This window comes from Callithrix jacchus, chromosome X, assembly GCF_049354715.1.
Source record: "Callithrix jacchus isolate 240 chromosome X, calJac240_pri, whole genome shotgun sequence".
NCBI lineage: Eukaryota > Metazoa > Chordata > Mammalia > Primates > Cebidae > Callithrix > Callithrix jacchus.
Window position 1 is genome coordinate 129,972,747 of NC_133524.1, and position 22,194 is coordinate 129,994,940.

Here is a 22,194-nt window from a genome sequence, read left to right on the forward strand (position 1 = left end):
TAAAGGCTTTATAGAACTCACTTGAAAACATTTGTGCCTTTATTATTATTAAACAGACTTTAATTCAAATTAGGAACAAGACAAGGATGCCAACTACCAGCGTGACTTTTAACATTCTTCTAGAGGGTTAAGCTGATGTAAGATGAAAAGAAAAAGGCCCAGTGCGGGGCTAACATCTGTAATCCCACACTTTGGGAGGCCAAGGCAAGAAGATTGCTTGAGGCCAGGAATTTGAGACCAATCTGGGCAACATAGTGAGACCCCATCTCTACACAACATTTAAAAATTAGCCAGGCAAAGTGGCACACACCTGTAGCCCCAGCTACTCAGGAGGCCGAGGCAGGAGTTTTGCTTGAGCCCTGGAGGTTGAGACCAGCCTGGGCAACATAGTGAGACCCTGTCTCAATATGAAAAATAGAAGAAGGCAAGGCACAGTAGCTCAAGCCTGTAATCCCAGCACTTTAGGTGGCCTCAGCTGGTGGATCACAAGGTCAGGAGTTTGAGACCAGCCTGGCCAACATGGTGAAAACCCATCTCTACTAAAAATACAAAGATTAGCTGGACACAGTGGTGCATGCCTGTAGTCCCAGCTACATGGGAGGCTGAGGCAGGAGAATCGCTTGAAACTGGGAGGCAGAGCAGTGAGCCAGGATCATGCCACTGTACTCCAGCCTGGGCAAAAGAGTGAGAATCCATCTCAAACAAAAAAAGAGAAGAAATAAAATTGTATAATAAAATGATCAGTATTTGTTATTTATATAATTGTCCACAAAGAAAATCCAAAGGAATTAACTTTGAATTTATTAAAATTAGTAAGAGCTCAGTAAGATTGCTGAATATGAGATGACTTTTGGGGCCGGGCTTGGTGGCTCATGCCTGTAATCCCAGCACTTTGGGAGACCAAGGCGGGTGGATAACAAGGTTAAGAGATCGAGACCATCCTGGCCAACATGGTGAAACCCCATCTCTACTAAAAATATAAAAAGAATTAGCTGGGCATGGTGACATGCACCTGTAGTACCAGCTACTTGGAAGGCTGAGGCAGGAGAATCGTTTGAACCCAGGAGGAGGAGGTTGTAGTAAGCTGAGATTGCACCACTGCACTCCAGCCTGGGTGACAGAGTGAGACTCCATCTGAAAAGAAAAAGAAAAGATTACTTTTAAAAACCAATTCCAGGCCAAGTGCGGTGACTCACACCTGTAATCCCAGCACCTTGGGAGGCCAAGGTGGGCAGATCACAAGGTCAGGAGTTCAAGACCAGCCTGAACAACATGGTGAAACCCCATCTCTACTAAATAATACAAAAATTAGCCAGGTGTGGTGATGGGAACCTGTAATCCCAGCTACTCGGGAAGCTGTGTCAGAAGAACTGCTTGAACCTGAGAGACAGAAGTTTCAGTGAGCCAAGATCTCACCACTGCACTCCAGCCTGGGTGACAGAGTAAGACTCTGTCTCAAAAAAAAAAAAAAATCCAGTAACACAGCAATAAATAGTTAGAAAATATAAAGAAAAAATGTCTGTCATAACCCGCCAAACACATACACTAAAGATGAATATTTTCCATTAAAAAAAGCTTTTCTTTTCCGTGGATGGGGAGGTGCAGAGACAAGGTCTCACTATTACCCAGGCTGGAGTGCAGTGGCATAATCACAGCTCACTGCAGCCTTAGCCTTCTGAGTAGCTGGGACTACAGGCACATGTGACAATGCCTGGCTAATTTTTGCTATTTTTTGTAGAGATAGGGTTTCTCCATGTTGTCCAGGCTGGTCTCAAACTCCTGGATGCAAGTGATCCACCCGCCTCAGCCTTCCAAAGTGCTGGGATTACAGCTGTGAGCCACCATGCCTGGCCAAAAGTTACATTTTACAAAGGACTCAAATGAGTGGTGAAATATATTATGTTCCTTGATAGAAAACTCAGCATTGAAAGACACCTATTCTCAATCTATTTAGTATAATTTTGATCAAATACAAATTTTTTGACAGTTTTATCTAAAAAACTAAATTCACTTGTAATGATTGGGTTTACCTTATGTAACAGAAAAAAAAATAGCAGCTTAACAGGATAGAGGGTTGCTCTCTCACCTAAAAGACTTGCAGAGGAAAGCAGTTCAGATGTGGTAAGCAATTTTGTAGTGTCATCAAAGACCGACATCACCATCCTTCTGCTCACCCCTCCTTAAGGTCTCCTTCCACATATATGTGTGTGTACGTTTCTGTATACATAGAAAAATCTCTACAAGCTTAATGTTTATATTACTTCTCATTAGTTGCATAGGGATGGAGGAGAAGTGGCGATTTTATATTCTCCATGATATGATTCTGTGGTGTTTGAATATCTTCATGAGCAGTATAATTAAAGTAGCCATTAATATTTTAAAATAACAGGCCAGTTTTAAATATCCAAAATCAGATTATATGGATATTATATATAAAATGTAACTTTTAGATGATTTTATTATAATAGTTATCAATTTTCATTTTGGAAGAAAAATGGAAATATAGATGCGAAAAAATACTTAATGTCAACTTTAATTCTACCACACAGCGATAATAATCTTAAATATTTTGGAATATTTTCTCCTGGACATTTATGTGATTATGTGTGTGTATTTATAAAAACAAGATCTTCTGCCGGGTGCGATAGCTCATGCCTCTAATCTTAGCACTTTGGGAGGCCAAGGTGGGCGGATCACCTGAGGTTGGGAGTTTAAGACCAGCCTGACCAACATGGAGAAACCCCGTCTCTACTAAAAATACAAAATTCACCGGGCATGGTGGCATGTGTCTGTAATCCCAGCTACTCTTACTAGATCTGAGACATTTTTCTGTGACATTAAAAAACTTTACATCTTTTTAATTTTTGAGACAGGGTCTCACTCTCACCTAGGCTGGAGTGCAATGGTGCAATCACAGCCCACTGCAGCCTCAACTTCCTAGGCTCAGGTGATTCTCCCACCTCAGCCTCCCAAGTAGCTGGGACCACAGGGGCAACCCATGATACCCGGCTAATTTTTTTTTGTACAGACAGGATTTTACCATGTTGTCCAGGCTGGTCTCAAATTCCTGGGCTGAAGCAATCCATCCACTCTGGCCTCCCAAAATGCTGGGATTATAGGCATAAGCCATCGTGCCCAGCCTACATCTGTTTTGATGATTGCATAACATACCATTATATGGGTATATCAGTTTTTTCTATTGGTTCCTTTTTCAGACATCTTGTTTTTACTTTTTAGCTTTTAGAAAACCATATTTCAGTGACTATATCAAAACAAAAATATTAGTGCTAGGATCCATAATAAGTTGAATTGCTCTTTTTCTTTTTTCCCATTGAGATGTGTTTCTGCAATCCACTTGTAATGTGGATTCCAGATAGAGACCATTGAGTTCAAATGAGAGCCCATAGGCATGTAGTGCGGGGAGAGAAGGAGGGACAAATAGGAGGAAATGCAGGGAGGAATATTTCTGAACGAGTGGCTTCCCTGTCTCCTAAATGTGGGTATTCTTCCTTACCAGCCTTTCTGGGTCCTGACTGTATTCGTATTTGAAAGATGAGGGAGGAATATGTAATAATTTTTATTTATGTTTATCCTGTTTGTCTTTATTGTATTTTAAACTATTTCAATATGGATTTTTTTAAAAATGTCAGCCCACTACCATAAAATAGAGTTCTGTGATAGCAGGGATCTTGTTTGACCAGTTGATACCTGTGACCTTGGCACCTAGATGAGTGAAGGGCATATAAGGGCCTATGGGAAATATTCTGCAAATAAAAAAATAATTCCGTAAAATGATTAAAAGTTGTTCCAACAACAAAGTACTTGACCTCTTAGAGGAAACTTTGTATTAAAAATATGATTTTCTTTCTTTCTTTGTTTCTTTATTTTTTGAGATTGAGTATCACTCTTGTCATCCAGGCTGGAGTGCAAATGGCGCAATCTCGGCTCACCACAACCTCTACCTCCCAAGTTCAAGTTATTCTCTTGGCCTCCTGAGTAGCTGGGATTACAGGCATGAGCCACCATGCCCTGCTAATTTTTGTATTTTTAATAGAGACAGGGATTCTCCGTGTTGGTTAGGCTGGTCTCAAACACCCGACCTCAAGTGATCCACCTGCCTGAGCCTCCCAAAGTGCTGGGATTACAAGTGTGAGCCACTGTGCTGGCTAAAAATATGATTTTCAAATGTAAACAAAACAGAATATTATAACAAGTCCTCATATCAGCAGTTAGCAAGTTATTCCCACAGTTGCTTTATTTATTATTTTCCTGAAGTATATTAAACCAAAATTCCAGATCTCTTGTCATTATGTAGTTATATAAACACACTTTCTAACATTAACAGTTATGTCTTAGTATCATCTTATACCCAATCCATTTTCATATTTGCCCAGTTTTATCAAAAATGTCATTTTAGACTTAATTTGTTCAAATCTGCATACATGCAAGGTCCATCCATTGCATTTGATATGTCTCTTAAGTCTAAATACGGATGTACTTGTCCCGTTACTTATTGAAGAGCCTCGATCTATTGTGCTGTCGACGTGTCCCACATCTTAGATTTGTCTGTTTGCCATTTCATGATGCCATTTAACTTGTGTCTCTATCCCTCTCTCCCATTTCTTGTAAACTAGAAGTTGGTTCAGAAGTTTAATTAGATTCAGGTTATATTTTTATGGGAAGATTTTTCATAGGTGCCACTGTGTAGGAATCTCACCGTTGATATTTAAACGCATGATTTAAAATTTTAAAAAGAGGTAGTTCCTAATGTGTAGCATTTGAAGCACGCAAATTCTCCCTAGCTCTTTGGGAGTTATTGAAAATGTTTAAAAACTAAAAAGAAAAATAATGAACAAAACTCAACTAAAGTCAGTTGTTGTTGTTGTCCATTGTCCCAAACCCCACCCCTGCCTTTTATTCTACTCAAATATTAGACCTAGTTTAGATCGTCTATTTGTGACATATGAATTCCTAGATGATTTTCTTTATCTATTGCTGACCACAAGAGGGCATCCAGTGAACATTTACTGAGCATTGTTCCATCGTCATCTTATGTATGATTGACATTAAAACTGAGCTCAAATCAGCCTGCCCTTGTTTGATTGTCCAAATCACTTATCTTATGATCTTTATTAAAAACTTAATGAATTTTAAACATACAGTCTGTATACCCAAATAAAAGGTTAGATCCAAGCCTGATATCAGTATCACTCCACAGATAACTTGCCAGATTTAAAGGGGAAAACCCACCTTTACAATGGAGAAATCTGACCATCACCACTACTTTAACCAAATAATCAAACATGGTGTCACCCAGTAGCAGGACGTTTTGAGATTAGATGCCTCCTGAAGTATTCAGGATTACCTACAAAGTGTCTTGACAGAAAAAGAAAAGCTGAACCTGAAGCTAACCAATCCCTTAGACCTCATTCCCAGTATATAGGAAATACAGGGCAAGAGAGAAGCAAATAAAACGGTACCACAATTAGACAAGTCCAGAATGTGCTACAGTTGACAGATTGTCTGGTCTGATCTCATCCTAAAAAGTCAGTGTCATGTAAAAACAAGAAGTTGGATGGACCAGTTTAGATTATAAGAGACATAGCCAAATACAGTGCTGGAAAACTGTTGGATGGCTCATGTAGGTATCCTAGTGAAGTTTAGGATGCTAATGATGAAAAGACATTTGAAGAGTTTGAGTAAAATTGTTTCATCAAATGTAAGCAGAAGGCAGCAGTATAGATAGAATATATATTTCCTAAAATGTGATTTTATATTAAATACGTGAAACAAATTTATAGAATTTGATTATTTCATCAGTATACCTGAAGCTTGGTATTTTCAAGTTGGCCAAAACTTTGCTTTTAATCTCATTGGACAAAATGAGGAATTGTCTTATGATAACTGTTATCCTAAACCAGAGATTTTGTTTCAGATGAACTTTTATTATCTCAATAGTAGTGTGTTTTCCTGTCTTTTGGATAGAAATGGATCTGTAACTAATTGGGGAGTATTTTTTGAAGTGTGGATGAGGAAATCCAGGTTTTAAATGAGCACTAGCTGCATCCACTAATGATGGGATGAATATATTTTCATCAATAGTGGCAAAGTGTTTTGAGATTTTTGTCTTTCATCATTGTAGACTATACTGTAAAAATCATAGCGGAAATGATGAGAGAGATGAAGAAGATGAGGAACGAGAGAGTAAAAGCCGAGGAAAAGTAGAAATTGATCAACAACTAACTCAGCAGCAACTTAATGGAAACTAGGTATGAAAGTTAATTATATGGGATCTGTTGCCAGGATACAATACACACTGATAAATACATGTTGAAGTAATGGTATGCAGTAAGATTTTTTTTAAACCTATTATGTTTAGTTAAGAGCATGTTACTAAAATGCTGAGGATTTTGTAGCCTTGCATAGTAGTTGTTTTTTTTTTATTAGCTGATTTTGTAACCGTAAAAGCAAGCTATCCACTTTATCAATAAGTGTAGTTGTAATGTCAAATCGATAAGATATTCACACTCCTCAATAACATTATATTGATTGTGTTCCCCTCAAGCATCATATTTTACATTTTTTTATCATCTTTTAAACAGGTTCATGGGACAGAGTTAGAAAACTGGGAATGAATAAGACATCCATAACTACTATTCTTTTTTCACTGTTTTCTAAAATCAAAAAGGGTTTGTAACTTTTTACTGCCCAACTCTTAGATCCTTCATTGAACTGCCTAAGAATGCTTATTTGTTTTATGAGCCTTCAGTAGAAGGCTGAGTTTGACATGTTGATATTAAGTAGCTATAGTTTGCAGTTTCTGGGAAGCAGTCGAAACACTATTAACTCTGTGTAGTGTCAGCAGTTAAAGCAGATGAAATGAAGTAAGCTATATTTCTGGACTGAACAAAGTTCTATTGTTTAGGGCGTTTAAGTTTGTCAGTGGATCCTTAATCAAGGGAAAGCATAAGCAAGTTTTACTTTATAATGCAAACATGCCACTGGTGGCGGCACATGGTAATTTGTGGACTTCTGTTTTTTCACACTCAAGTAATGGAGGCTAAAAATGAAGAGAACCTTCTTTTTCTCTTGGCTTTGACAGCACATGCTAAAAATCTCTTCCAAGAAGTACGCTAAAGCTTTTCATTTGGTTCCTGTTAAAGTTGTTCTCACTGACCAGCATGGACTCGGGCAACTGGTAATGATAAGCTATGAGCTCCAGTGCTTATGCCAAAATTCTCTTGACAGCACACCTCCTCTCTTTCCATGTTATACAAAGGGCTTCTGGCAAAATGATGGAGTCCTTCAAGTTTAAACTAACATTTGGCAACAGCAAATTAAACATTTTACCGCTTGCTAAGGACTTCAGACACCATGTCCGAAACCTGTTCCTCTCAAGTGCCCTGTTGTGTGGAACACTTCACATATTGGCGCAGAGTATGTAAGGAGGTCTCATGTGCTGTAGGAGTAAAAATGTCTTTGCATAAAACAGTATTTATTTTTACTTTTGTGACCACTATTTTAGAAACTTTATTTAATATTTTGATGTTTTCAGTCATTGCTTTGGTTTTCTATAAAATAGGCTTTTGTGCCCTACTTTTCTTCTTGTGGGGCTTGGTGTTGTTTTATCGATCGTCAAAATTGTTTTTGAAAGCCTAAGAACCCAGCTTTGTAGAAAAGATTTTCACACTGGCCTTTCTAGCTAGTGGTATTTTCTTCTACTTACCTGCTGAAGCACATTTATGCATTTCTTTATGGCAAAACCAAAAAACTTTAGTTGTGGTCTGCCTGATATTACCATAGCACCTCAATACCAAGGGGAGGGATTTTGACTAATTGAATTATTAAGCTACCACAATAAAGCAGATTTTAATGTAAGAAACAAACATATTAACTTGACTGTACGTTAAGATATTCTGCGGCTGATAGAGCAGCATTTTTAAAATGTAACAGGTGGAAAATTACACTGTGCTTAATGACTGATTTTTTTTAAACTGAGTTCCTTAAGGTCACGTTTGTCAAGTGTGTATTCACACATTTACTTAAGTCAAGGGACTCAATGCTTGCTTTATTTTAACCATCTTTTACTATTTTTAGAAGGAAACTAGCTTTAGTAGTGGGTTGCCCTATATGTTTTCTCTTTTTGCTCTTAATATGCCATTGGGTATTTGTGTGTATGTGATTTTCAAAATTCATCATGACTTGAAGTGCAAGGACAGACCTAGATGTTTGTTTACCAAGCTATGTGACTTCTCCCAAAGGATCTGTACTTTCTTTCCTTACAACAGCTTGAAAATCATTATTTTTAAAATACTTAAATCACTGTGTCTGGATCACTTTTTACATTGTGTGCCATAGACTTACCCATGGACAACAGAGCTCCTTCATTTTTGGACAACTACTGTAATCTTTTTTTTTTTTTAGGAAAAATGGAAGGTGCCAGGGGTAATCATGGCCAGTCAATAATTACATAAAGCAGTTCAAGTACTATAGCTGTCAGTTGATGGATATGTTATGTAGTAAAATGTACGAATTTGTCTGGGTTTCCTCAGCCCTTTTTCTGCCACTAGCAACCAGAATAGCACTTTACCTTTTGGTTGGCTAGATAAGTGGCTGACTACCTGTTTTTCTCACTGTGGTGTGATTGGCTAAACAATCTTGCATTAAAAACTCAAATGTAAATTGAATTCACATGAAAAATCATGCTTGGTTGTAAACCTCCAATATTTTGATTCTGTAATCATGTTTTCGTCACATGCTGAGTAAAAGTGCCTTACAATGTAAAAATTGTACAGTACTTATGTTCCCAAGTAGCATCATCATCTTCTGGGTAGTAATTACATCGTGGTATTAATATTTAGAAAAATGGACCTCAGCAGTGTATTTACTGTACATCTCTTAAGTCCTTAACTGTAGTTTTAATAAGCATGACATTATTTGATGAGTATATAACATTTACATCATTTCAAAAAATACTGCCGTTACTGTCTTTTATGCATATTTTAGCCTGAAATTTTGAAACGTCTTTTTTCTTTCTTTTTTCTTTCTTGTTTTGTTTTGTTTTTCTGTTATTGATATTAAACAGTGTAATCTTTGCAAGCGTATATTGAAGATTATTCTGGAGCATTTATTGCCTTACCAGAAATGTTAGTAGGAAATGTTCTTTAGAATAGAAAGATAGACTTGAGTTTCTATACTTTTAATAAGAGCTCTTTGTTCCTGGGGGGAGGGGGGCAGGGGGTGAATTTTACTTTCCTCTCAAGTTATTAAAAACCCACAACTGAAGTAAATTTTATTTCAAGGATCAGCAGTTTTAGAATTTCAGATAGTACTTGCTCAGATATGTGCTACTCAAGATATTAAGAGATAACAAGATCTGTAGATCTACTATTGAATCAGAATCAATGAACTTGAACAAATGTGCGAATCTCAAATATCTCAAAGCAAAAGAAAAAGTGTTCTAGAGTGTTGTTGCTTTTTTTAAAAAGCGCTGCAGTTAAACCAAGGTATGCAGTTTTGTTATAACAGACATTTAGGCTAATTGTAATGATAAGGAATGCATAATGGGTCAAAAATCAAACATTCCTCTCATGTTATGTATATTTTGTTCCTGTTATATTGGCTTTATTTTCAAAATTGTAGTTTGTAGTATTAGTTTCCTTTTATTGGTATTCTTGCATATACTATTCATTCAATAAATGACTTATGACTTTCATATTTGTTTGTCTTTTTTGTGGAAGTGTATACTGAAGCTTATTTGATAACAGCAATTGTATTGTGTTCCTTTTAGTCTTGCTTTATTTCAGAGTAAAATACCTAGTTTGTTTAATAACTTGACATTAAACAAGTATGGGAGAAAAAAATGTGAATTCGAATCCAGTTCAGAGTTCCACAATATAAAGGTTTTATCATGGAGAGAAACTGCAGTCTTTTAAGTACAATCGAACTGCATTACATCTTGTTTTTTAATTACATGGTTCAGATAGATACCCATGGCTTCAATCAGATCCTCTGGAACCTAGTTAGAAGGTTATTTTTAGAATAAACTAAAGCTCCTAGTACAGTGTATCAGATTGGTAATATGGGTGCAGGATTAATATCCTTGTCATAAAGAGATTTTACCGACAGCTTTAAATGTGCTACCATTACCATAGACAGTATGCTTCTAGTACAGGGTTCATATATTGAGGTTTGTCATATCCAGGGCAGAAATCAAAGTTGTAATGGGTAGGATCTGCTCATTCCATACACACAATTCCTAACCTGCAGAGTAGGTTAGGAAAAAATCAAGTAACAGGTTCTAATTAACTCCAGAACGTAGGATGGTGTATTTCACTGCAAATGTTACCCAGTAGTGCCTGGTACATGTGTGTCTGTGTGTGTTTAAAATTCATTATTAAGTCTCATTTTAATTGCCACCAATTTTTTTTTTTTTGAGATGGAGTCTTGCTGTGTCACCCAGGTTAGAGTGCAGTGGCGTGATCTCAGCTCACTGCAACCTCTGCCTCCCGGGTTCAAGCAATTCTTCTGCCTCAGCCTCCTGAGTAGCTGGGATTACAGGCTCCTGCCACCCACCACACCTGGCTAATTTTTGTATTTTTGGTAGAGACGGGTTTCACTATCTTGACCAGGCTGGTCTCAAACTCCTGACCTCGTGATCCACCCGCCTCAGCCTCCCAAAGTGCTGGGATTACAGGTATGAGCCACTGCACCCAGCCAACTGCCACCAGATTTTAAAGTCTCGTTTTAATTGCCATAAAAATATGGAGATGGGGAGTTGTGTGGTATTCTTTAGCTAATTGAAACTATTCAAGCTGGTTTTTGTTTTACTTTTCCAGTAGCAGTTACCAGCAATTGCTAAGGTTACTCGAAAGGATGGACCTGGTAGAATTTCTTAGGAAAATTCTATGGCCAGCAGATGGCTGGTTTATCTTTTTAAGAGAAAAACCCAATCCCTGTATATTTACATATTAGACTAAGTCCTCGGTTTGTAGGCAAAATGCTGCTTTATATGTCAACCAATGTTACATACTATTGCCTTGTTCAGATAATGAGGTAACTGGATGTTAATGATGTAAAGCAAAAATGTACTTGAGATTTTTACTCAGAAGATGAAAATATAAAATAACCAATTACTGTACAAGTTAATGGTGGCATTTGGCAAGTGTTACACGATAGCAGACATGATCTACATATGGTCAGTGTACTGAAGTCAGTCAACCAGACCTGCATCCTTGTCAGAAGACAGCAGATCTGTAAACATCCGAAGTACACTTTTGCCTATACCTCTCAGTGGCTATAAGTGAGTTTTTATGCTGGGGGTGGGGCAGTGGTGGGGAGATAAGAAAAATGAAATGCAACTGGGCAAAGAGCTAGCTAGCTCTACTGTGTGAATGATAATATTCCAATTAAAACAAGAATACTGTTTGAGGGAGTAAATTTTTTTTTTTGAGATGGAGTTTCGCTCTTGTCGCCCAGGCTGGAGTGCAATGGCGCCATCTAGGCTCACCACAACCCCCACCTCCCAGGTTGAAGCAATTCTCCTGCCTCAGCCTTCCAAGAAGCTGGGATTACAGGCATGTGCCACCACTTCCAGCTAATTTTGTATTTTTAGTAGAGACAGGATTTCTCCATGCTGGTGATGTTGGTGTTGAACTCCTGACCGCAGGTGATCTGCCTAGCTCAGCCTCCCAAAGTGCTGCGATTACAGGCATGAGCCACCATACCCGGCTGAGGGAGTAACCTTTTAAAGGGAACCTGAGAGACTAGATATTGAAGACACTGTTAGGAGTGGGGAGACAGAAATAAACTATGCTTTAATATGGATGCTGGATTTAGAGTTCTTATTGAGTTTCTATAAAGTAATTGGTTCAGAGGGGTAAGTTGTTTTCTGAGTATTTTTTAAATCAGACCTATTTACAGATTTTGTATTAAATTAATATCTGATCATAAAAAGGAATTAATTACTGATACATGTCAATGTAAATGAGCCTTGAAAATATGCTAAGAAGCCAGGTGCAGAGGTCACGTATTATATGATTTTATTTATACAAATTGTTCAGAGAGGCAAATCCATAGAGATGGAATACAGATTAGTGGTTCCCAGGGGCAGCAAACATGGGGGGGTATGATAAACGACTATTATCAGGTATAGTATTTGTTTTTAGGGGTGGTGAAATGTCTAGAATTAGGTCATGGTTGATGATTACACGACTTTGTGAATATACTAAAAATCATAAATTATATACTTTAAAAGACTGGTTTTTATGTTATGTAAATTTTATGTTTTCTCAATTTTCAAAGTGCTATGTAGTCATTTTACAAAATTAAAATACGAAAATCTATAAAGCAAAATGTGAAAATCCCCCCTCTGTACAAGCCTACTCCCTAGAAATATTTGATACATATTCTTCTAAATGCTTCTGTATATACATAACGCTTTTTTACATAAAGAGAATCATGCATAACATAAATAGAATCATGAATAAAAAATAGAATGTTTTTACCATAAATAGAATCATACTTACAGTTCTGCACCGCATCTTTTTTCACTTGAACAACATTACAAGGTGTCAGTACATCTAGATTTCTCACTTTTTTTTTTCTAGTAGCTCCCTGGTATTTCAATGTATGGATGAACTGGAATTATTCTATCCAACCTTACATATATTCTTTATGCAAGTAATCTCTCAGGATAAATTTCCAGAAGTAGAACTGCTAAGTCAAGGGTATGTACATTTAAAGTTTTGATTAAAATTGCCATCCAGCTGTTTGTGGCTCACATCTGTACTCTCAGCACTTTGGGAGGCTGAGGCAGGAGGATCATTTGGGCGCGGGGGTTCAAGACCAGCCTGGGCAACATAGTGAGATCCCCATCTTTACAAAAAATAGAAAAAATAGCTGGGTGTGGTGGCATGTGCCTGTTGTCCCAGCTGTTCAGGAGGCTGAGGTTGGAGGATCGCTTAAGCCTGGGAAGTCAACGTTGCAGTGAGCTGTATTGGCTCCCATGCCATTCCAGCCTGGGCAACAGAACAAGACCCTGTCTCAAAAATAAAAGTTACCAGCTACTCCAGGGATTAAGCTTGCTTGCTTCTCCATTCCGGAAGAGTGCTTTTAAGTGTGGTGCCTTCAAGAAAAAAACACACACACTCCAGAAAATTCTACGGGGTTTGATTTTATTGTAAAACCCTTATAGACTATATCTGAAAGTGACATATGAATCATCTTTGAGAAAGGGGCACTACATTTCATTTGTGAAAAGGTTAAATCAGAAGGTTTATTTTGCATGTATTAACATCCGTAGCTGGTGAATCATTTCCCTTCTTTCTGAAAAGTAACAGAATGCTCCTCACTGTCCATTGTTTCCAGATGGACCTGCTCTATGTCCAGAGTCATATGTAGCTCTGTTCAGGACACCTGAAGGGTCATGTACTGTTTTGTTAAAGAACTCCTATAACCTTTATCTGTCATGTGATGGCGCTCATCCCAAAATTATGACTGTGCCTAACAAGTGGTCAGTTATGTGAAACAAGATGAAATCATCTAGGTAGTTGTTTTGTCCTTTTATGAATAAAATCTAAGCCTAGCTAGAAAAAATGTCGTGATGCTTTTAGCTCATTTGCCAAAAATGAGCTATTATTTTTGTCATTTAGAAATTTCAAGCAACAGTTACCTGCATGTCTGAAAATAAATTGGTAAAAATAACATGGATATCCAATTATGCTTGTCAGTCAGCCCAGAAGTTTTAAAATAAAGAATAAATTGAATGTAGTGAAGGAGTAATCAATGCTACATGAAAATTAGTTTTTTCTAATTCTCAAAATCACATTTGATGCTAATCAGTATTTATAACATTAGCCAAACAATTTTATTGAAAAAGAATTGTAACTTAGAACTGGGCCGGGCGCGGTGGCTCACGACTGAAGCAATCATGGAGACTGCTGTTATTTTTATTTCAGAGGTTAGCCAGACAATTTAACACAAAGGCTTATTTTCAAACTTTCCTGATCCTTAAGCCCAATAGGCTTATGTTCTATATTTAGTATTGATTTAGTATTACCAGGAAGCAATAATTCTTTGGACCCTGTTCTCATATGTTCCTAGTTAGAGAGTAAGCACAAAAGATAAGCAGTTTCTGAAAGTTACAGATCAAAGAGTTGGAATTTTGGCATTATCCTCAAATACAACATTCTTTCTGGACATCCCGTAGAAGAGTCATTCTTAAGCGTTTCAACCTGTTCCATGTGCCCAAACAGCTTCGGGCAGCTAGCCAGTGTGCTGGGGATGCAGGGAAAAAAAGCATTAAAGAAAACATATGCTGCTTAGCAAAGAGGCAGGGTAGGAGAGAAGACGTTTAGGCAGCCTTTACTGTGGTCTTTGGAGCATTTAATAACTGGGGATATGCCATTGCATGGAACTTGGAAATGCACCCTACAGTTTATAGGCCACTTCCTAGAAAGATGGCTGCAAAACTTGAAACAGTCACAACTTTATTCTGTTTTTCCTTTGATGCCCTCCTGGAAAGTCTCTTTCCCTAGTTCCGATATCTGTACCACCCCATTCAAGACCACTCCTTTTCACACTCTCCTCCTTACCCTGAAGTGCTACCTGGTTCTGCTCTTGCCATCTTGGATTATTCTTCCCTGTCACCACAGTCTGCTTACAGGTGCCACCTGTGGATTCCACATGATTATCCTCTGTTCACTGCAGCTTCATGCTAAGTCTCAACACTTCTTCTGGACATGTCTACCCAATCTGCTGGCTACCCAAATGTGAGTCCCAAACTAAGTTGTCCTGACCTGACTTTTATCTATTTGTTAATGACACCATCAGTCACTAGGGTTACAATTGGTCAACTTGGATTACCACATCTACTTGCTAAGTTCCACAAAGCCTACCACTCTCTTGAATCCACCCTCTCCATTCTTCTTGCTGATAAGCTAGTGCAGTTTCTATTCTTTTTTTTTTTTTTCTCTTGTTGCAGAGGCTGGAGTGCAATGGCATGAGGCTGGAGTGCAATGGCACAAGGCTGGAGTGCAATGGCACGATCTCAGCTCACTGCAACCTCTGCCTCCTGGGTTCAAGAGATTCTCCTGCCTCAGCCTCCTGAGTAGCGGGATTACAGGCGTGCACCACCATGCCTGGCTAATTTTGTATTTTTAGTCAAGGCAGGATTTCACCATGTTGGCCAGGCTGGTCTCAAACTCCTGACCTCAGGTGATCCATCTGCCTCGGCCTCCCAAAGTATTGGGATTACAGACGTGAGCCACCATGCCCGGCTGTCCATTACCTCTTGATACCACCGACCTCAGCTTCCCCACTTATCTCAATTCTCTTCTACCATTTTACCTCCCCATGCCAAGAATTTGCCTCACTCTTAATCTGGGAAAGATGACCTGCTAACGAAAACCACAGCAATGCAGACTGATGCCACTGCAGGTGTTTGGCTTCTTGTCTGAGGTTCTCCACATCAGTCTTCTGTCCTTTTAACCTACTTGTCTTTCCCATTATAGTACCTAGAAACTATTACGAAGATAAGCATGCAGACTATAGACTTTTGTGGCCCAGATTCAAATTCCATGTAAGCTTGCTTAATTTATTAAGCCTCTCTCCACTCCCATTATCTCATCTTTAAAATACAGATAGAGGCCAGGTGTGGTAGCTCACACATGTAATCATAGTAATAACTAATTTGTGTGAGAGTCAGCAATGGGTGCTAAAAGTAGTGGGTGAAAGCTTGATGAGGAATAGGATACTTACCCCCAAACTAAGCCACAAGTTATTAATAACAAAGGGGAAAGTAGTAATTTTACAATGGGAAGACACCACTGTGAAGGGATAATGAAAGAACATCAACAATAATGGGAAAAAACGACGTTATTTACCTCCTGCTGTGCTGCTCTGAGAACAAGTATAATTTCTATGGTAGTCGTCCAAAATGCATAACCTGAGTCTGTTTGTGGGGCAGCGTCAGAAAAACCCAAATTGAGGGACATTCTACAAAACAACTGGCCGAGATGCGTCAAAAATATCGATGTCACCAAAGGCAAACTCTAGGGAACTCTTCCTTGTTCAGGAGACAATTCAGCGTAATGTGCGGTCGTGGACTGTGAAAAGTGACTATGAAGGATGGTATTGATACAATTGTCAAGATTGGAGTATAGCAGTAACAACTCAAGGCCAAATTTCCTGATTGTTCTGTGGTACGTAAAAGAGTGTTTTTGTTAGAAAGTGGCACTGAAGTATTCACAGGTGAAGGAGGACAATAGCTCCAATTTACAAAGGGCTCTGAAAAAATATTTATACGCACACACATACAAATAGAGACAGAGCGAGAACGCAAATGATACAGCAGGTGGGGCAACATTTGTTGAAACTGGTGAATCTGGGTAAAGGGTATTCAGGAATTGTTTGTACTATTGTTGCAACATTTCTGTGAGCTTGAACTTATGAAAACAGTTTAAAAAGGAAATAAGAAAGAGAAGGCATAAACAATATTAAAAATAAAACAGAAGATTACTATAGATGTAGAGGTTTTAAAGATCATAAGGAAAACACTAGAAATAAGAGTTTTTATCTTTTAAATATACATACTGAAATACTTACTATAAAGTGGTAGGGTATCTGGGATTTCCTTGAAAATAATTCAGGAGGCCAGGTACGGTGGCTCATGCCTGTAATCCCAGCATCTTGGGAGGCTGAGGTGGGGGGATCACTTGAGGTCAGGAGTTTGAAACCAGCTGGGACAACATGTTGAAACCCTGTCTCTACTAAAAATACAAAAATTAGCCAGGCGTGGTGGCGAGTACCTGTTATCCCAGCCTCTCAGGAGGCTGAGGCAGGAGAATTGCTTGAACCCAGGAGGCAGACGCCATGCCTCTGCACTCCAGCCTGGGTGACAGAGTAAGGCTCCATCTCATAAATAAATAAATAAAATGCAAATAGAAATCATACTTCACTCATAGACTTGTGGGGATTAAAGGAGTGAGCACAGACCCAAGACTCTCCCATCTCTCAATACATTGGCCCTTGTACCTGTGTTTCCAAGTCTAGCTTTTCTCCTCTTGTCATATAATTCCCAGTTCTCTCCTCATTTAATTTTCTTAAAAGTCAAGTTACCACTTGACATCTCAATTTCTGTATTTTTATCATTTGTTCATCAACCCACTGCACTCGCCTCTGTCTCCCCACCTTCACTTTTCTCAGCTACACAAAAACTGCTCCAGCAAAGTCTACCAACGATTGTTGTGAAAACCAGTAGGTGTTTTTCCAGTTCTCTCTTTCTCCCTCTCTCTCTCTCTCTCTCTGGGACAGGGTCTTGCTTTGTCACCCAGGCTGGAGTGCAGTGGTGCAATCATAGCTCACTGCAGCCTCGACCTCCTGGGCTCAAGCGATCCTCTGGATTCAGCCTCCCAAGTAGCTAGGTCTACAGGTATGTGCCACCATGCCTGGTTTTTTTGTAGATAGAGTTTCACTCTGTCACCCAGGCTGGAGTGCAATGGTGCAATCTTGGCTCACTGCAACCTGCACCTCCTGGATTCAAGCAATTCTCCTGCTTCAGCCTCCTGAGTAGCTGGGATTACAGGTGTGCACCACCACACCCGGCTAATTTTTGTATTTTTAGTAGAGATGGGGTTCAACTATTTGGCCAGGTTAGTCTCAAACTCCTGACATTGTGATCCTCCTGCCTAGGCCTCCCAAAGTGCTGGGATTACAGGCATGAGCCACTGCGTCCAGACAGTTATCTTACATCTTGACTGTACTTGATGTCCCTGACAATCCAAGTGCTGTCACTTGGTCCTCTGCTAATCTGCTCTTGTAGGTGACCCAAGAATAGAAGTAACACGATAATAAAACCAAGATTACGAAGTCCACTGGCTGGGACCCTCCATGGACTATCTACCCACTCCCTTCCCTGCTCACAGAGATTTAATAGGAATCTACATAAATTCTGGTATTTCCTTGGCAAAGGTAAAATGTCTAAATGAAGGGTGGGATGAACTTTACAGGGCAGTGAAAGGGTAGAAGAGAAAAGAGAAAAGTGGGAGGTTGGGGCCAGGGGTAATGGAGGTGATTAACCAATTTGCTTATGAAAAATGCCACATGGCAGAGACAACTCAAAGCTTGAGGTGCATTGTGAAACCAAAATGCATTTATATACATATGTAGACATATTTAATTCTTGTCTAGTCGAGAGAACAGTTGAACACATACCTACTTATGAAACTGTGAAAATCACCAGATGAAAGGTTGTGAGACCAAATGATGGAGAATTCTAGTCAACTTTCCAAGCCCTGTATCCAGATGGAGTCAGGCAGCAGATAGCTGAAAAATGGTGCTGCTGTTCTTCTCCAGGAGCCCTTTCTGCCACATCCCTGAATGACATCTGCCTTCTACTCCAACATTTCTAGGTACAGAGAGCTCAGCCCATTTGACAATTCTTCAATTCTGCTGTTCAAAAAAAATCGCTTCCTTATGCTTGTAATCCCAGCACTTTGGGAGGCTGAGGCAGGAGGATCGTTTGAGCCCAGGAATTTGAGACCAGGCTGGGCAACATAGTGAGGCCTCATCTCTACAAAAAATTTAAAAATTAGCCTGGGCAACATGGCAAAACCATGTCTCTACAAGAAATCTAAAAATTAGCGAGGCATGGTGGTATGCACCTGTAGCCCCCACTACTTGGGAAGGCTGAGGTGGAAGGATTACTTAAGCTCAGGAGTTGAGGCTGCAGTGAGCTGAGACCATGCCATTGCACTCTAGCCTGGGCAACAAAGTGAGACCCTATCTCAAAAAAACTAAAAATTAGTCGAGCGTGGTGGCATGTGCCTGTAGTCTCATCTACTGGGGAGACTGAGGTGGGAAAATCGCTTAAGCCCAGGAGGTTGAGGCTGCAGTAAGCTGTGATCACGCCACTGCACTCCAGCTTGGGAAACAGAGCAAGACCCTGTCTCAAAAAAAAAAAAAATCACCTTCTTGCAACTTCCACCTGCTTATTCTCCTAGTTCTGCCCTCCAGGAGGGCTACACAGGAGCAATGTGAGATTAAGTAAAATAAGGGTATGGTCTGAAACACCTGGGTTTGAATTGTGGATTGGCCATTCATAACTTGTAACTCTGAACAGGGTACCCTTCCCCTTCTCTCAGCCTCAGCCACCGCCCCGTCTGTCAAAACAGGGCTGATAACCCTTAAACCACTGCGTTGTCTTAAGGAGTATAAAACATAAAGTGATTGTAAGTGAAATTAGCTGGTTCATAGTAGTAAGTCCTTTTTGTTCTTTTTTTTAACAGAAAAGTAATTTGTATTCCCTTTTCCACACCATGATCTTTCACCTATAAAATCAAGAAGCTAGCCTCTTATTAAATGTATTTTTTTTTTACTATTAACAGGTGAATCGATGTTTATTACACATAAATTATAAAATACAGACAAGTAAAAATTTGAAATCTCCCATAATTCTGGTAACCATAGGCCACACTGTATGTTTTGTAAAATCTTTCAGACATTTCTATGCATATATATTATTTTTATAAAAATAAGTTCATATCTATTAAGTTATAATCTACTTTTTTCACTTAAAAATTGGAAATGTCTTTCCAGGTCAGCATATTCTGTCATTCTTAGTGGCTACATAATAGTCCATTTTGTGGATATATCATAGTTTACTTAACCATTTCCCTATCATTGTACAGTTGTTTGCAGGTTTTATGGTTGCCATTTTGTTATTGCAAATAGTGCTGATCTTATCACCAAGAAACAGCTGAGACCCTCAGATTGAAGGATGTTCTACAGAAAGAATGGCCTGTACTCCTCAAAAAAATATCCTCAGAAACAAAGAAAGGCTAAGGAACTGTTCCAGACCAAAGGTGACTAAAGAGACATGACAACTAAAAGTAATGCTTCATCCTGAATTGGATGCTGATTTGGGGGTAAGGGGGAATCTTGCTCTGCAGGACATTTTGGGGACTATTGGCTAAATGTAAATGTGGATTCAATATTACATAATACTGTGTCAGTTAGTTTCCTGATTCTGATAGTTGTACTGTAGTTATATAAGAGAATACCCTTATTCTTAGAAAATGTATACTGAAGTATTTAGGAGTAATGAGGTATCATGTCTACAATTTACCTGGTTCAGGAAAAAAAAATGTGTGTGTATATGTGAAAACATAAAGCAAATGGGGCAAAATGTCACAAGTTGGTGAATCTTGGTGAAGGATATACAGGAATTATTTGTGCTTTTCCTGCAACTTTTTAATAATTTTCTGTTTAAATTTTTATTTATTTTTTGAGACAGTGTCTTGCCCTGTCACCCATCCTGGAGTGCAGTGGTATGATCTTGACTCACTGCAGCCCCAACTACCTGGGCTCAAAACATCCTCCCACCTCAGCCTCCCAAGTAGCTGGAACCATAGGCATGCACCACCACACCCAGCTAATTTTTGTATTATTTGTAGAGATGGTGTTTTGTCATGTTGCCAAGGCTGGTCTCAAACTCCTGAGTTCAATCAATCCTCCTGCCTCAGCCTCCCAAAGTGCTCGGATTACAGAAATGAGCCACTGCGCCCAGCAACTTTTCTATGATTTTCCAATTTTGCTTAAAAGTTAAACACAGCAGCAGAAACAGCAGCTCTTTCCAAGAGGGTCTGAAGAAGGTTCAAAACTAGGGTCAGCAAACTCCAGGAACAGGAGTAAGTCTTAGGGAGGTCATCAGGATATTTAACTAAAGAGCCATCTGAAGGAAAGAGTACAAACTGTTTGGTTCAGATGAGCTAGAGAGAACAATCTCCTATCCCAGTACTCAGAATGATTCTCAGCTTCTTCCACTGAAGTGCACTCAAAATAGCGGAAATTGACTTTCTGCACTGTTTTCACCCTTAACTTGTGACTGTTTTGTTTTGTTTGTATCTCCTGTCCTCATCTATCTTAGGTTCCGTTTTCATTTTGCTGAAGTAACACTTCTTTTTTTCTTATAGAACACATGGGTAAGAGACATCTAAAAATAAACAATGCTGAGACGGACATTCTTGTACATACAGCTTTCTTTCTGCCCTTGTCTAATTTTTCCCATAAGATAAATTTCTAGAACAGAAATTCCCAAGTCAAAAGAGTTTTGTTGTTGTTGTTGTTCTGAGATGGAGTCTCACTCTGTCACATAGGCTGGAGTGCAGTGGCATGATCTCGGCTCACTGCAACCTCTGCCTCCTGAGCAAGGTATTCTCTGGCTTCAGTCTCCCGAGTAGCTGAGACTACAGGCATGCACCACCATGCCCAGCTAATTCTTGTGTTTTTAGTAAAGACGGGGTTTTACCATGTTGGTCAGACTGGTCTCAAACTCCTGACCTCAAATGATCCACCCTCTCGGCCTCCCAAAGTGCCAGGATTACATGTGTGAGCCACTGTTGTATACAGAGTTTTATACATATTTTTTAAAGTCCATTGATTCATATCGCTAAATGCCCTGCAGAAAGTTCTTACCATGAACACATTACCCAACTTCAACAATTATGAACTAATTTCCCATCTTGTTTCTTTTTTTTTTTTTTTTTTTTGCCAATCAGTTTGAGCTTATGAGGTTGCTCAGGTTAGCCTTGAACTGATGACCTCGCCTTCGTGAGCGCCATGACCTCTGGCGGGAGCCACTTTGGACCCCCCCATCTTGTTTCTTATTCCTTCTAATTCCCTGTCCCCACACGCCATGGTTTATGTTGAAGCAAATCCCAGAGACATCATTTCTCATCTTCATAGATATCATTATATGTCTCTAAAATGCATACTTTTAACAAATGCAATCACAATACTATTATTCAACACCCCCTCCCCACCCATTTTTAACAATCATCTCTGGTTGTCTCCAAACATCCAGTGTTTACATTTCTCCAACGGTGAATGCTACTAAGTGTTTACCATTGTTATTGAAATTGCTGCAGATAGTAGGAGCAAATACATGTTCTTGGAGTTTTGTTTGAAATCAAGGTGACAATTCATATTATATTTACTATCTACATATTATTTGTGACATATATTACAATTTATATATATATAAAGATATGTATGAATATAGGCATATACTACAGGCAACTGTGGTAAACTGTATCAAATCCAATGCCCATTATTCTAGTTTTATACTAATTTAAACTTCCCAAAGACACTTAAGAATATTAGGAGATGCAGGCCGGGCACTGTAGCTCATGCCTG

The 22,194-nt window shown here is 39.0% G+C and overlaps 1 protein-coding gene across 7 annotated transcripts in view; it reads left to right on the top strand.

Annotated features, from left to right (window-relative positions):
* PHF6 (PHD finger protein 6) overlaps positions 1-22,194 on the top strand; it is a 77,070-nt gene that overhangs the window by 45,176 nt on the left and 9,700 nt on the right. For 5 of the 7 annotated variants that reach the window (XM_078362892.1, XM_035287721.3, XM_035287722.3 and 2 more), the window contains 2 exons: positions 6,143-6,269; positions 6,603-9,715. In XM_078362892.1, coding sequence (XP_078219018.1) covers positions 6,143-6,269 — 127 coding nt within the window. In that variant the 3' untranslated portion in view covers positions 6,603-9,715. Of the gene's footprint in view, positions 1-6,142; positions 6,270-6,602; positions 9,716-19,688; positions 19,863-22,194 lie in introns of those variants that run through there. The other 2 variants (XM_078362891.1, XM_078362893.1) reach the window with 1 other exon arrangement.